This window comes from Heterodontus francisci, chromosome 18 (assembly GCF_036365525.1).
Source record: "Heterodontus francisci isolate sHetFra1 chromosome 18, sHetFra1.hap1, whole genome shotgun sequence".
Lineage (NCBI taxonomy): Eukaryota > Metazoa > Chordata > Chondrichthyes > Heterodontiformes > Heterodontidae > Heterodontus > Heterodontus francisci.
In genome coordinates this window covers 53,778,523-53,795,733 of record NC_090388.1, presented here as the reverse complement: position 1 = coordinate 53,795,733, position 17,211 = coordinate 53,778,523, and the positions used below count along the sequence as shown (strand labels likewise).

The following is a 17,211-nucleotide window of genomic DNA, read 5'->3' as shown; positions in this document are numbered from 1 at the left end:
TTTTCCTAATTCCCACCTCTTTACATACACCAGCTCTTTACACACACACACCCTAATGGCAGTTACTCACCAACCAATCAATTTACGGCTTTCCTGTGATGTCACTGTTCACTTTTCTCCCCACCAAACTCAGTGTGTGCCTGGAATCTGCTGCTCCTCTCTGCTTCTCTCCCGGAAGGCAAGTGGTGTAGACCACGATCCTCGGGCATTATTTACCTGCTCTCCAGTCTATGTTCCTCCCACAGGCCCGCTCCTCTCCTGGAAAGTAAGCGGTGCAGGCCACAAATCTTCAATCTTTCTTCAAAGTTCAGCTACCCACTGGATAAACTCTCAGCCATCAGGAAAAGCTATACATGTTTTAAATTTCAAAATAAAAACATATACTATAACTGATGATAAACTAAATTATGGCACTAATTTTAGGGCATCATAAACTAAATTATGGCACTAATTTTAGGGCATCATTATTTTCATCTACCTGTACGGCAGTAAACTAAATTTCACAGTTCAAACGATTCATCAGGAAAGGTCAGAGACCTGTGACGTCAACTCTGTTTCTCGCTCCACAGATGTTACCAGACCTGCTGTGTATTCCCAGCATTTTGTTTTTATTTGAGCAAACAGTATTCTCTTTTTTGAAGGAACTATAATAAGTAACTGAAATGCTTTGGCTTTCATACAGTACAGGGTTCAAAATGAGGTTCCAGGCAATAAACAGAAAGTTATTTCAATCTCCACTGCTATACACTATCGATATATACACATGTGTTTTTTATATATATGTATATACAGACACACACATATGCATACTAAAAAAAAATCACTACTGCGCAGATTACATTTTAACTACTGGAAAATATACTTTCCTAGCATTGCACATGCAGGGTTACCAAACCTCAGTATTGGACCAGATTTTGATAAAGCAGTGCATCTCATGGCGACCCTGCTACTTAAATGTTTTTCTGCATCCTTCAGCTTAAAAACATTTTGCATCATAATTTGCTGGAAGTGCAAAATTGATAACAGCAGTGAGGACAACAGGGCTTCCAGAACCTCAGTGAACAGTGGGACCAACAATCTATCTCCTTAACCAATTAAATTTAAGGATTGGGAAATAAACAGATCAACTGAAACGGAGGGTGAATTAGAATGGGTAAATTGAGAATTAAATTAGGTACAGAAAGGGAAAGGGAGATTTAACAGAGAAAAAAGACAGAAGGGAACAGAAAGAAAAAGTAAAAATTAAAATAACATCTTTTAAAATCTCAAACAACAATTTATTACCTGAACAAATGAGATTCCACAGTTTAAACAGTTTAATTCTGGGCCAGAGGTTGACTGGCACTGTACTATTAAATTCCATGAGATAAAAATGAACTTGTGCTGTTATTACCAGGCGTATCTTTCTGTGGCAAGTTTAATGGGAAATTATGTGCAAATCTAGCAAGCTCTTAAAAATCTGAGGCTAAGAGTGAGATGCTGCCTGTGTGAAGCAACCAGCAGCGTGCCACGCACTGATGAGCAAGTTCTGGAATATGCAACTCATGGCACATCTCTCATTTCCCTCAACTTGCTGGCTGATTTAAGCATTAATAATGTGTGTCGTTAACACAATGTTATATTTCCAAAAAGTTCCAGTCCATTATCTTCCAATTTCTCACCAGTTAACCTCATTAAAACACTAGTCAGAATCTAGTAATTACACCTGCTCTTTTGTTTGCAGAAAACATAACCTAAGAAATAGGTGCTGGAAAAAGCTATTTGGCCCTTTGAGCCTGCTCTGTTAATGGTATATTAATTGTGTTTAATTGTATGCAGGTGGTGGTCATTAATTCGTGATTCACTTGAATCTCGTGTCATGCAGGCCCCCACCTGCCAAGAATGAGGCACACTAATTTTGCCACATGGACACTAAACTTCAAATTATTGCTAGGACAAAAAGAGGGCCTATTACAAGGAATTGCCAGGTTCCTAGCCAGAAATACATTTTTGCATACTAGCAGACAGTGCTGCAAAAAAGGAACCAGTCCCTGCTCCCAGTACACAGAACAGATTTGGTCAGACCAGTTTAGTCACATGACTAACTGGCTGTTGCAGTTTTTTTGAACTGAGTGTTTTAAATTGGAGAAACAGTGCGTTTGAAGACAGAAAGCGGTTTGCTCCTGGATTGAAAAGACCCTCTCCTCTCCTGTCTGCTCCCAGCTCTTTCTCACCAGCTTCGGAATCCATTGAAGACGCATGAACCCCCAGAGAGAAAAGTCTCCAACAGTGAACAACATTTAAGAAGAATACTGAGCCTCAACAAAAAGAATTACCTACAAGCAAGGAGTCTACAATGAGTTTGAAGAACCGTAACAACTCTTCAGATATTGCCTCAAACCTTTCCACTTTATTTTTCTTCTGCTCTTTTCAGTCTCTATTTGCATGTGCATATCGCGTATTCATGCTATCCATTGATGTTAAGCAAATTAGAGTTTAAGTTTAATAAATTTCACTTTTCTTCTTTAAAACGAAGAAAGCCTGTTTGTGCTCATTTCTTTACTGAATAATTGGAAAGCGGTGAACAAGGATTCACCGAGGGGGAGCTAAAAACAGAGTGTTTAAAAATAAAACACTGTTACCGTAAGACCAAGTGAAGGCTGAAAGGGACCTCTAGACACCTTTCTCACCTGGTCATAACACCCTACAAATGAACACAGACTGAAACTGTGGTTGTTGGGATAGGAGCTGTATGCTTGTAATGTGCAACTCTGTAAATAAATATAAAAGCATGTAAAGATTGGCTCCGGTTCTATCCTTCACAAACTGGCTTGCTGGAGTATAACAAGCTCCACCATTCAATAAGATTATGGCTGATTATTTACCTCAACTCCTCTTTCCCACACTATCTCCAGATCCTTTAATTCCCCCAGTATCCAAAAATCTATCCATCTGTCTTGAACCTACTCGATGACTGAGCATCCACAGCTCTCTGGGATCGAGAATTCCAAAAATTCATTACCCCTTGAGTGAAGAAATGTCTCCTCATTTCAATCCTAAATGTCTGACCCCTTAATGTGAGACAGTTATCCCGTGTTCCCCAGCCAGAGGAAACACTTTTTCAGCATCTACCCCATCAAGCCCGTTAAGAATTTTATGTGTCTCAATTAGATCACCTCTCATGCTTCTAAATTCCAGGGAATATACTCCTAGTCTACTTAATCTCTCCTCACAGTAAAATCCCTGCATCCACGAACCAGGCTCGTGAACTTGTGTTTTTTTTTTACTCATTTGTGGGATGTGGGCGTCGCTGGCTAGGCCAGCATTTATTGCCCATCACTAATCGCCCTTGAGAAGGTGGTGGTGAGCTGCCTTCTTTAACTGCTGCAGTCAGTGTGAGGTAGGTACTCCCACAGTGCTGTTAGGAAGGGTGTTCCAGAATTTTAACCCAGTGACAGTGAAGGAACAGCGATATAGTTCCAAGTCAGGATGGTGTGTGACTTGGAGGGGAACTTGCAGGTGCTGGTGTTCCCATGCATTTGCTGCCCTTGTCCTCCTAGTTGGTACAGGTCGCGGGTTTGGAAGGTGCTGTCTAAGGAGCCTTGGTGCGATGCTGCAGTGCATCTTCTAGATGGTACACATTGCTGCCACTATGCATCGATGGTGGAGGGATTGAACGTTTCTAGATGGGATGCCAATCAAGCAGGCTGCTTTGTCCTGGATGGTGTCGAGCTTCTTGAATGTTGCTGGAGCAGCACCCATCCAGGCAAGTGGACAGTACTGCATCACACTCCTAACTTGTGCCTTGTAGATGGCGGACAGGCTGTGGGGAGATGAGTTACTCGCTGCAGGATTCCTAGCCTCTGACCTGCTCTTGTAGCCACGGTATTTATATAGCCACTCCAGTTCAGTTTCTGGTCAATGGTTGCCCCAAGAATGTTGATAGTGGGGGATTCAGCAATGGTAATGCCATTGAATGTCAAGGGGAGATGGTTAGATTCTCTCTTGTAGGAGATGGTCATTGCCTGGCACTTGTGCGGCGCGAATATTACTTGCCACTTATCAGCCCAAGCCTGGATATTGTCCAGGTCTTGCTGCATTTCTACTCAGACTGCTTCAGTATCTGAGGAGTTGCGAATGGTGCCGAACACTGTGCAATCATCAGCGAACATCCACACTTCTGACTTTATGATTCAAGGAAGGTCATTGATGAAGCAGCTGAAGATGGTTGGGCCTCGGACACTACCCTGAGGAACTCCTGCAGTGATGTCCTGGAGCTGAGATGATTGACCTCCAACAACCACAACCATCCTGCTTTACGTTAGGTATGACTCCAACCAGTGGACAGTTTTCCCGCTGATTCCCATTGACTTCACTTTTGCTAGGGCTCCTTGATGCCATACTCGGTCAAATGCTGCCTTGATGTCAAGGGCAGTCACTCTCACCTCATCCCTTGATTTCAGCTCTTTTGCCCATGTTTGAACCAAGGCTGTAATGAGGTCAGGAGCTGAGTGGCCCTGGCGGAACCCAAACTGAGCGTCACTGAGCAGGTTATTGCTAAGCAAGTGCCACTTGATAGCACTGTCGATGACACCTTCCATCACTTTACTGATGATTGACAGTAGATTGATGGGGCGGTAATTGGCTGGGTTGGACTTGTCCTGCTTTTTGTGTACAGGACATACTGGGCAATTTTCCACATTGCCGGGTAGATGCCAGTGTTGTAGCTGTACTGGAATAGCTTGGCCATGGGCGCGGCAAGTTCTGGAGCACAGGTCTTCAATACTATTGCCGTATTATTGTCAAGGCCCATAGCCTTTGCAGTATCCAGAACGTTACAGCTCCCAGTTTGTCTCTTTAAAACAACAGCTGGCTTGTTTTTTCTTGCACACACTGCAGAATATTCTTCTAACTGAAAGCTGAGCTCGTTACACGTCTCTGGTCATACCTCTGATCATAGAGACTGAATGTTTCAAACTGGTTAAGACCAGTTTTGTCTTTTCCAGAACTCTCTGGAGCTTTCAGTTTAATTTCCAGTAAATGACTGTCTCAGAAAAAAAACACACAAGCTTTGAACCCAAATTCATAACACCTAACAATCTATTCAACAGGTCAGCTGTATAGAACAAGTTTGCACACAAAGACACCATCACAGAATAAAACACCAAATTGCCTTCTGTGGTGTGCAATAGTCCTCCTGTTCTGGAAGGTACTGCAAGACAGTGACGTAGTGGGGGTAATGTCACTGTATAAGTAATACAGAAGCCCAGGCTAATGCCCTGAGGACACGGGTTCAAATCCCACCATGGCAGCTGGTGGTATTTAAATTCAGTTAATTAATAAAGATCTGAAATTCAAAGCTAATCTCAGTAATGGTGCCATGAAGCTACCATCGATTGTCATAAAAACCCACTTGGTGCACTAATGTCCTTCAGGGAAAGAAATCTGCCATCCTTACCTGGTCTGGCCTACATGTGACTCCAGACCCACATCAATGTGGTTGACTCTTAAATGCCCTCTGAAATATCCCATCAAGATACTTAGTTCAAGGGCAATTAGGGATGGGCAAAAGCGACGCCCACATCCCATGAGATTCCATTTTATTTTTAAAGAGGTACAGCACTGAAACAGGCCCTTCGGCCCACCGAGTCTGTGCCGACCATCAACCACCCATTTATACTAATCCTACACTAATTCCATATTCCTACCACATCCCCACCTTCCCTATATTTCCCTACCACCTACCTATACTAGGGGCAATTTATAATGGCCAATTTACCTATCAACCTGCAAATCTTTGGCATGTGGGAGGAAACCGGAGCACCCGGAGGAAACCCACGCAGACACAGGGAGAACTTGCAAACTCCACACAGCCAGTACCCAGAATTGAACCCGGGTCGCTGGAGCTGTGAGGCTGCGGTGCTAACCACTGCGCCGCCCTTTGAAGCATTTGAATGCTTTACATGCAGGGAGATGGGCTTTCATCAAGGCTGAGGTCTCGAATAAAATTCAGATAACTCTGGGTCATCGTATAAAGTCAAGAGAGTCATTTACAGCACAAGAGGCTGCCATTCGGCCCATCTAGCCCATGTCAGCTCTCCACGGAGTTATGCTGTCAGTCCCACTCGCTGGTCCGATCCCCGTAGCACTGCAAGTCGCTTTCTCTCAGGTGGCCATCCAACTTCCTTTTGAAGTCAGTGATTGTCTCTGCTTCCACCAAGCTGGTGGACAGCGAGTTCCAGGTCATTACCGCCAATTGCGCAAAAAAGTGCTTCCTCATATTTCCCCTGCATTGTTTGCCCAAAACCTTCAATCTGTGTCCCCTACTCCTTGTACCATTTGCTGATGGGAACAGCTTTTTCTTGTCTAACTTATCTAAGCCTGTCATTATCTTGTACATTTGTATTAAATCTTCCCTCAATCTCCTTTGTTCTAAGAACAACCCCAGCTTTTCCAACCTAAACTTGTAACTAAAATCCTCCACCCAGAACCATTCTGGTAAATCTCCTCTGCACCCTCTCAAGGACCCTCACATTCTTCCTGAAGTGTGGTGACCAGAACTGGATGCAATGCTTCAGTTGGGGCATAACCAGAGCTTCAAGAAGGTTCAGCATAACTTCCCTGCTTTTGTACTCAATGACTATTTATGAATCCCAAGATCCCACATGCTTTACTAACCTTCTTCTTTGGCCTCCTTGTCTCGGGAGACAATGGGTAAGCGCCTGCAAGTGGTCAGTGGTTTGTGGAGCAGCGCCTGGAGTGGCTATAAAGGCCAATACTACAGTGACAGACTCTTCCACAGGTGCTGCAGATAAAATTGGTTGTCAGGGCTGTTTCGCAGTTGGCTCTCCCCTTGCGCTTCTGTCTTTTTTCCTGCCAACTACTAAGTCTCTTCGACTCGCCACACTTCAGCCCCGCCTTTATAGCTGCTCGCCAGCTCTGGCGATCGCTGGTAACTGACTCCCACGACTTGTGATCAATGTCACAGGACTTCATATTGCGTTTGCAGACGTCTTTAAAGCGGAGATATGGACGGCCGATGGGTCTGATAACAGTGGCAAGCTCGCTGTACAATGTGTCCTTGGGGATCCTGCCATCTTCCACGCAGCTCACATGGCCAAGCCATCTCAAGCGCCGCTGACTCAGTAGGGTGTATAAGCTGGGGATGTTGGCCGCCTTGAGGACTTCTGTGTTGGAGATACGGTCCTGCCACCTGATGCCAAGGATTCTCCGGAGGCAGCGAAGATGGAATGAATTGAGACATCGCTCTTGGCTGACATACGTTGTCCAGGCCTCGCTGCCATAGAGCAAGGTACTGAGGACACAGGCTTGATACACGCGGACTTTTGTGTTCCGTGTCAGTGCGCCATTTTCCCACACTCTCTTGGCCAGTCTAACCAGTCTCTCAATATGTCCTTCCACCTTCAAAGATCTATGCACATGCACCCACAGGTCCCTCTGTTCCTGCACACTCTTTCGAACTGTGCCATTAAGTATCTCTTGCCTCTCCCCATTCCTTCTGCCAAACTGCATTAGTTCACACTTGTCAGTATTAAATTCTATCTGCCACCTCTCTGTCCATTCTGCTAGCCTATCTGATGTCCTGTTGCAGGTGGTTCATATTAGCCTCACTGTTTGCCACACTTCCAAGTTTGGTGTCGTCAGCAAATTTTGAGATTCTACTCTGTATTCCAAGATCCAAGTCACCATCTTAGATAGCCGCAGAAAATGGAAAGGCTCTGGTAAGGTAATAGATTGTGATGGTAAGACAGTACTTATGAAACATGGCAAATCAAACTGTTGAGGTTCATTCCTCATGATTCATTGGAATTAATTAGAAAATCTCGGACTCAGCTGATTGAAGTAAATGAGACACCTTGCACCTCAAGTGCTCATGTGGTTTGTGATGAAGGTCTTGAGGAAGAGAATACAGTAGACCAAGGGCTGGACAATGGTAATGACACACAGGACAACTGCCAAAAGTGACATATATTCCAGAAAGGTCTAGTGAATGGAGGGATGCAACAATTCTGGGACGTGCATGAAAAGCTACTGGCAAGTTTAAATATTGGTTGAATGTTCAGAATGATGGCCAAGAAGTGAGGTCCATGGACTGGCAGAATGGGTTGAAAGAGAATAGAGTAAGAAAGTGCAGTGCAAGCACTGATAGTAGGTCCAGATGTGGCTCTTGCGTCAAAAAATGATAGTGTACCAGAGAAAGACCCCCTGATTGCTCAAGAGAGTGATCTCATAACAGTAGTTCCGACAGACATAAAAATGCAATTAGAGGCTTAAATCGATTACATAATGAAATACAGGCCTCATCAGTCTCAAAACAGAACTAGAACCAGATGGCCTCATGATCATGAAGATTTGGTGGCTGCCAATAAACCTGAGAATAAACTAATGTAAGGTGTTGCAACCGAGGTTGGAGGAATCCACTGTCTTCCACTACTCCACTGGTCATAACATATATTTAAATGTTCTACCCAGTAACTGATACGGACAATTATATACTTTATCTATATTTGTTTCAGAAAAAAAAAATCCGCCAACCAGATTTTTTTTAAATAAACAAAGTTGTTCATTTATTATAAAATAAAACTTTTTCAAAAGAAATTCAAAGCTTATTAACACACAGTTTGAAATATGAAAAGTATAATTATCTACCCTTCTGCCATGAAAACCACACCTGCCAAAGTGAGACATGTTGATTTCATCATATGGAACATTAATTTGAAACTGCAACGGGACTGAAAAAATAGCTTGGTTTAAAAGGACAGTGGCTGGAAACACGACTGATCATTGTGCATTCTAAAAGACAGTTGGAAAAAAAAAGGAACAATGGGAACTGCTCACTGATTCAATTACGGGAGATTGGTCTGGGCAACAGTGATCCACGTCTTGTCTGTGTCAGAGACAGAACTAGCCCCCCTCCCCCGAAGTTCCAGGGGGATCCACTAAAGCCACTCAAACCTCAAGAGAGAAGACTCCTGCAGCTAAACAAGTGAAAGCGTGCACTGGGCCCCAATGAGAACTGCAAGACAACTGCATTCCAAGACTTTACATCAAACCCAAAAGCTAGTAACGGAACTCCAGCCATTACTTTAAACCTTTCTCCTTCGTTCTCCTTTTCTGTCTCTATTTGCATGTGTGTTCATCGTGTATATCGAGTAGTTTTAACCAATTAGAGTTTTAAGGTTAATAAACTGACGCCTTTTTTGTTTCAAATCTAAGAAAACCTGTCTGGTTGATTCCTTTGCCATTACAATTAGAGAGTAGTGAACAAGGATTCACCGAGGGGGAAGCTAAAACCACAGTGTTTTAAAATTAAACCCTGTTCTAGCCAAACCAGGCAAAGGCTGAGAGGGCAGCCCTAGACCCCTGCCTCACCTGGTCGTAACAAACCTAATACACACATACACACAAATACACACACATACAGGTTAAAGAAAAAATGAAAAATATTCCACATGACTTTCGGTCTTGTGTCCTAATACACGTAGACGGGTGTCACTAGACACATGCAGTTCTCACTGGGATTTTTTCAGAAGCAGTTCGTTCAGGAGATGTCAAGAGGAAGTCTTCCTGAAGCTTCTCAGGAGAAATGCTGCATCAGTTTCTCCAGCTCTCATACTTGTTTTCAGGGTTTCTCAAAGAAGTGGAACAGGAGGAATTGGTTGCTTCTCTCTCTCCCTCTCTGCAGGCTGCAACCCCAACTGAACTCCAAACAATGTCCAAAAACGAAACCAAAACTCCTGATAGCCATAAATTCAGACATGTGACGTCTCCAAGTCCAAACAGTTCCACAGTCCATAAGGCTCTGGCTGTTTACTTAGCTTAAGACATGTGTCTTCCAGCAAGTGTTTTTTTTTAAATAAAGTCCCAAGCATTCTTCCAGTGACCCTTTAAAAAAAAACAAGTCCAGGTATCTTCTTAGGTGTTTTCCACAGACTTGTGGGTGGCACAGTGGTGCAGTGGTTAGCACCGCAGCCTCACAGCTCCAGTGACCCGGGTTCAGTTCTGGGTACTGCATGTGCGGAGTTTGCAAGTTCTCCCTGTGACCGCGTGGGTTTCCGCCGGGTGCTCCGGTTTCCTCCCACAGCCAAAGACTTGCAGGTTGATAGGTAAATTGGCCCTAGTGTAGGTAGGTGGTAGGAGAACATAGAACATAGAACATAGAAAATACAGCACAGAACAGGCCCTTCGGCCCACGATGTTGTGCCGATCCTTTGTCCTCTGTCAAGGACAATTTAATCTATACCCCATCATTCTCCTTTATCCATATACCTATCTAAAAGCCGTTTGAAAGTCCCTAAAGTTTCTGACTCAACAACTTCCCCAGGCAAGGCATTCCATGCCCCGACCACTCTCTGGGTAAAGAACCTTCCCCTGACATCCCCCTTATATCTCCCACCCTTCACCTTAAATTTATGACCCCTTGTAACGCTTTGCTCCACCCGGGGAAAAAGTTTCTGACTGTCTACCCTATCTATTCCCCTGATCATCTTATAAACCTCTATCATGTCACCCCTCATCCTTCTCCGTTCTAATGAGAAGAGGCCTAGAATGTTCAGCCTTTCCTCGTAAGACTTATTCTCCATTCCAGGCAACATCCTGGTAAATCTCCTCTGCACCCTCTCCAAGGCTTCCACATCCTTCCTAAAATGAGGCGACCAGAACTGCACACAGTACTCCAAATGAGGCCTTACCAAGGTCCTGTACAGCTGCATCATCACCTCACGGCTCTTAAATTCAATCCCTCTGCTAATGAACGCTAACACCCCATATGCCTTCTTCACAGCCCTATCCACTTGAGTTGCAACTTTCAACGATCTATGCACATAGACCCCAAGGTCTCTCTGCTCCTCCACATGCCCAAGAACCCTACCGTTAACCCAGTATTTTGCATTCGTGTTTGTCCTTCCAAAATGGACGACCTCACACTTTTCAGGGTTAAACTCCATCTGCCACTTTTCAGCCCAGCACTGCAACCTATCCAAGTCCCTTTGCAGACGACAATAGCCCTCCTCGGTATCCACAACTCCACCAACCTTTGTATCATCTGCAAATTTACTGACCCACCCTTCGACTTCCTCATCCAAGTCGTTAATAAAAATCACAAACAGGAGAGGACCCAGAACTGATCCCTGTGGCACGCCACTGGTAACTGGGCTCCAGGCTGAGTATTTACCATCTAAGACCACTCTCTGCCTTCTATCAGTTAGCCAATTCTTAATCCAACTGGCCACATTCCCCACTATCCCATGCCTCCTGACTTTCTCCATAAGTCTACCATGGGGGACCTTATCAAATGCCTTACTAAAATCCATGTACACCACATCCACTGGTTTACCCTCATCCACTTGCTTGGTCACCTGCTCAAAGAATTCAATCAGGCTTGTGAGGCAAGACCTACCCCTCACAAAACCGTGCTGACTGTCCCGAATCAAGCAGTGTCTTTCCAGATGCTCAGAAATCCTATCCCTCAGCACCTTTTCCATCAACTTGCCTACCACCGAAGTAAGACTAACTGGCCTGTAATTCCCAGGGTTGTTCCTATTCCCTTTCTTGAACAGGGGCACAACATTTGCCACCCTCCAATCACCTGGTACCACCCCCGTCAACAGAGAAGATGAAAAGATCATTGCCAGCGGCTCTGCAATTTCATCCCTTGCTTCCCATAACATCCTTGGATATACCCCGTCAGGCCCGGGAGACTTGTCTATCTTCAAGTTATTCAAAAACCCCAACACATCTTCCCTCCTAACGAGCACTTCCTCGAGCTTACCAGTCTGTTTCACACCGTCCTCTTCAGTAATACACCCCTTCTCATTCGTAAATACCGAAGAGAAGTACTCATTCAAAACCTCACTTATCTCTTCCGGCTCAACACACAGTCTCCCGCTATTGTCCTTGACCGGACCTACGGTCCCCCTAGTCATCCTCATATTTCTGACATACGCGTAAAAGGCCTTGGGGTTTTCTTTTATCCTACCCGCCAAGCATTTTTCATGCCCTCTCTTAGCTCTCCTAATCCCTTTCTTCAGATCCTTCCTGGCCATCTTGTATCCCTCCAGAGCTATGCCTGTGCCCTTTTTCCTCAACCTTATATACGCATCCTTCTTCTTCCTAACAAGACTCTCAACCTCTCTTGTCAACCACGGTTCCCTCACATGACCATCCCTTCCCTGTCTGACAGGGACATGCTTATCAATGGCCCCTACTATCTGCTCCTTGAAAAAGTTCCACATTTCGACCGTGCCCTTCCCTGCCAGCATATGCTCCCAACTTATGCTCCTCAGTTCCTGCCTGACAGCATCATATCTACCCTTCCCCCAATTGTAAACCTTGCCCTGTTGCACATACCTATCCCTCTCCATTACCACAGTGAATGCTACAGAATTGTGATCACTATCTCCAAAGTGCTCGCCCACCAACAGCTCTATCACTTGCCCTGGTTCATTACCTAGTACCAAATCCAATATTGCCTCCCCTCTGGTCGGGCAGTCTACATACTGAGTCAGAAAAGCTTCCTGGACATACTGCACAAACACTACCCCATCCAAACTATTCGATCTAAAGAGTTGCCAATCAATATTTGGGAAGTTGAAATCCCCCATAATTACTACCCTGTGACTTCTGCTCCTTTCCAAAATCTGTTTCCCAATCTGCTCTTCCACCTCCCTGCTGCTATTGGGGGGCCGATAGAAAACTCCCATCAAGGTGACTGCTCCTTTCCTGTTCCTGACCTCAACCCACAGTGCCTCAGTCGGCAGATCCTCCTCGAAAATTCTTTCAGCAGTTGTTACACTATTTCTAACTAACAATGCCACCCCCCCACCTCTTTTACCACCATTCCTAATCTTATGAAAACATCTATAACCAGGTACCTCCAAGAACCATTCCTCCCCCTCACCTATCCACGTTTCAGTGATGGCCACAACATCGTAGTCCCAAGTGCCCATCCACGCCTTCAATTCACTCACCTTATTCCTGATGCTTCTTGCGTTGAAGTATACGCACTTCAACCCTTCTCCGTGCCCATCTGTCCTCTGCGACAGTGCTACCTTCCCCAATACCTCACTACACTCTTTGTCTTTCTGAGTGGACCCACTGGTCCCTGGACTACAAGTCCGGTTCCCATCCCCCTCCCAAACTAGTTTAAACCCTCCCGAACAGTACTAGCAAACCTCCCTCCCAGGATATTGGTGCCCCTCTGGTTCAGATGCAGCCCGTCCTGTTTGAACAGGTCCCATCTTCCCCAGAATGCAGTCCAATTATCCAAGAACTGGAAGCCCTCCCTCCTACACCATTCCTGCAGCCACGTGTTCAGCTGTGCTCTCTCCCTATTCCTAGCCTCACTATCACGTGGCGCCGGCAACAAACCAGAGATAACAACTCTGTCCGTCCGAGCTTTCAGCTTCCAGCCTAACTCCCTAAACTCACTTCTAACATCTGTGCCACCCTTCCTTCCTACGTCGTTGGTGCCAATGTGCACCACGACCTCTGGCTGCTCCCCCTCCCCTTTAAGGATCCTGAAGACGCGATCACAAACATCACGGACCCTGGCACCAGGGAGGCAACAAACCATCCGTGCGTCTCGCTTGCTCCCACTGAACCGCCTGTCGGTACTCCTCACCATCGAGTCCCCGATGACTAGTGCTCTCCCGTTCTCCCTCCTTCCCTTCTGAGCCACAGTGCAGGACCCCGTGCCAGAGGCCCGTTCACTGCAGCCTGCCCCCGATAGGCCGCCCCCCCCCAACAGTATCTAAAACTGTATACTTGTTGTTGAGGGGAACGACCACAGGAGATCCCTGCACTGACATCTTCCCACCTCTAACTGTTACCCAGCTGCCTTTGTTTTGTGGAGTAACGACATCCCTGTAGCTTCTATCTATCACCCCCTCAGCTTCCCGAATGATCCTCAGTTCATCCAGCTCCAGCTCCAGTTCCCTAACACGGTCTGATAGGAGCTGGAGACGGATGCACTTCCAGCAGGTAAAGTCGGCAGGGTCCCCGGAGGTTCCCCTCACCTCGAACATACTGCAGGAGGAGCACTGCACTCCCCTAGCTGCCATTTCTTTTACTCAATTACCCTTTAATTAAGTACAAATATAGATATTAACAAAAACAGTGAAATAGCTTGGGATTAGTTGTAAGGAATATGGGATTAATGTAGAATTAGTATAAATGGGTGGTTGTTGGTTGGCACAGACTCAGTGGGCCGAAGGGCCTGTTTCAGTGCTGTATCTCTAAATAAATAAATAAGTCCTCAAAAAAAATGAATAATGGAAGCACCTTCATGACAAAGGCAATTAGATAGTTGGAGAGAACTTGGAGTTTATTGAGGTACCAGATAAGGGGCAACCAGCTTTGTCACACAGGTGGATTTGTACTGAAAAAGTCCTTGCAGATGGAACTTATAAGGCTAAAGCGACACCAACTGCAAGGGTTTTGAAGAACGACTGGGGGATACAGATGTTAGAGTAGACTCTCCCACAGCTGGAAAAGTAATCTTGAATATCTCTTTAGCTGTTTTTGGCCACAAATTCATGGAAATGTAGATCAACTGACATAAAAGTTGTGTTTCTGTGGGGCAACTCCAAAGTTATGAACTAATCCCAAGGCACATGGATGGGCAGACAACTTGCTTCAGCTCTCTGCTAATGCCATTCCAAATCTAAAAGCTAGGAGGTGCAAACGCCTTAACTATGTGAGGAATAACCTAGCCTTAATAGTTCGACTTACAGCGAGCAGTAAAGCTCGCTGTTTTACATAATTGAATTGTGCAACTGTTTGGCACAGTATACTGGAACATCATGCTACTCAACTCCCCCCAATTTTCTACTTTTATACAACATTGTAATATGTCCTAGGTGTGAAATTTCCTCCATGGGCACAACTCAGAAGCATTCATTCTGCAGCCAAGTTACGCTCAAATTTACTGCCTATCTCATTAAAATACAGCCAAACATTAAATGGGCACAAATGGGGGTAAATAAATGTAAAAAAATTGGGGTCCACCATACATTTCTCTTTTTCACTCCACCAAATTTAGGTTGACACCCCAAGTGCAGTACTGAGCAATTACCGCACAGTCGGATGTGATGTCTTCTGGATGAAATGTTAAACCAAGGCCCCATCTGCTCTCTCAGATGGATGTAAAAGATCCCTGGCACCATTTTACAAAAGATCAAGTGAGTCAACCCTTTTGATCTAGCGAATATTTATCTCTCAACCAACATTACAAGAAAAAAAAGATTTTCTGGACGTTCGATTCCGGGTACTGCCTGTGTGGAGTTTGCAAGTTCTCCCTGTGTCTGCGTGGGTTTTCTCCGGGTGCTCCGGTTTCCTCCCACAAGCCAAAAGACTTGCAGGTTGATAGGTAAATTGGCCATTATAAATTGTCACTAGTATAGGTAGGTGGTAGGGAAATATAGGGACAGGTGGGGATGTTTGGTTGGAATATGGGATTAGTGTAGGATTAGTATAAATGGGTGGTTGATGTTCGGCACAGACTCGGTGGGCTGAAGGGCCTGTTTCAGTGCTGTATCTCTAATCTAATCTAATTATCACATTGATGGGACCTTACTGTATGAAAATTGGCTGCTGTGTTTCCTATGTTACAAAAGTGACTATATTTCAAAAGTTCTTCAATGGCTATAAAGGGCTTTGAGACATTGAGGTCATGAAAGGCACTGTACAAATGCAAGTCTCTTTCTTGAAGTATGAAAATTAAAGTTTCAACTCATGCATTCAGGCAGAGTGTTCAATAGATGGCCATAAGAGATAGAGATGAATAGATTGTACTTGCGCGCGCAACTCACATCCAAAATTTGACAATCTTTTAAATCACGCAACTGTTTTGTGCCCAGATTACAGAGGTCTCTGGGCACATATACAGAGGAAATTCAAGGCCAAGCAATTTCGACATGTAGTGCATTTAATGTAAATAAAACTATGTCCTACTGATTGTCCGTACCTTGCATAAACAAATAAGGTCCCTTCGACGTCAGTCTTCTCCTGTGATTAAAAAGGAAAATTCATACAGCCTTTAATATTTAAATCATGCAGCGTATGGTACAGAAAATTAGCAGAAATTGCTGGTGACAAATATCAATTAAAATTAAGATGCAGCATTATATTTTGAAAAACTATCTGAAGGCTTCTGTCTAGTATGCTGAAACTCCTCTCACATGGAGATATCTGGATCTAGTAGGGCCATCTAGGGGATATAGGGAAAGTATTGAATATCAAAAGACAACTAAACACCATACTTCACATTAAACAACGCAAGTATTAATGACAGAACAGTGCAAGAACAAAAGACAGCATAGTGTAAACAAAGCTCATTCAAGATTTAGGATCAGCACAGTCAAGGCCTAGGAGTAGGTCCTCCATCCACCTTTTCTGTGAGAAAGAAATTGAGACTCACATTGGGATCGAGGTTAAACTTCAAATAGAAAAAAAAAGCAGTTTTTTTTTAAAAAGAGGAAAGGCTGATTTGAGAGTTTGCAATCATGAAGTTTAAATTTTAAAAATGGCTTATATTTGTACTTTGAGCGTAAGCAATGCCAATTCGATTATTTATCTTGCAAAGTGAAAATTGTCCACGAGAAGAACGCACATGGCTCTCAATTGTTTGTCAGTAATTTAGCATCACTGCACTCTATGCAGGCACATAAGACATGATGCTGCCTTATTAAAATGGAGGTTGTCCTCTTATTTTGCTACAAACTTGGTAACAGAAAGATACTACCAAATATAAGAACCTATTAGTAAACAAGCACTGAGTAATTTACAAAAAAACTGCAGTTGCAAGAAATTTGAAACAAATGAGAAAATTCTGGGAACACTCAGCAAAATCAGGCAACATTTATGAAGAGAACAGACAAATTGACCTTTCAGGGATGGACCTTTCATAACAGCAGCTATATGCGTGTTTCACACTACAAGCACAAACCAATGTCACCCCCCAATATGTTAATATTTTTAAAAATTTTGAAGAACACTATGATATAACTTGCAGTGTGACACACATGAATGTAAGTTATTGATTGTGAACTGAACCAGAGACATATTAAACAGGTAAAGGCCAGCCAGAGGCTGTAGTACATGGAGGGGGAAGGGAAATTACAAGCATGAGATACATTTGGAAAGTACTTAGCAACTGTCAGTAGTCTGGGAGTAGGCTGTGTGCCTTTCTCCTAGCAGCAAAAATATGGTCAA

General features: G+C 44.2%; 1 protein-coding gene across 4 annotated transcripts in view; it reads right to left on the bottom strand.

Annotated features, from left to right (window-relative positions):
* The window catches only part of dcp1b (decapping mRNA 1B), a 144,066-nt gene that overhangs the window by 112,869 nt on the left and 13,986 nt on the right, over positions 1-17,211 (bottom strand). For 2 of the 4 annotated variants that reach the window (XM_068050770.1, XM_068050767.1), the window contains exon 2: positions 15,965-16,005. The exons of 1 other annotated variant lie outside the window; for it this stretch is intronic. In XM_068050770.1, coding sequence (XP_067906871.1) covers positions 15,965-16,005 — 41 coding nt within the window. Of the gene's footprint in view, positions 1-70; positions 259-15,964; positions 16,006-17,211 lie in introns of all 4 variants that reach the window. One more of the 4 variants, XM_068050769.1, reaches the window with a different exon arrangement.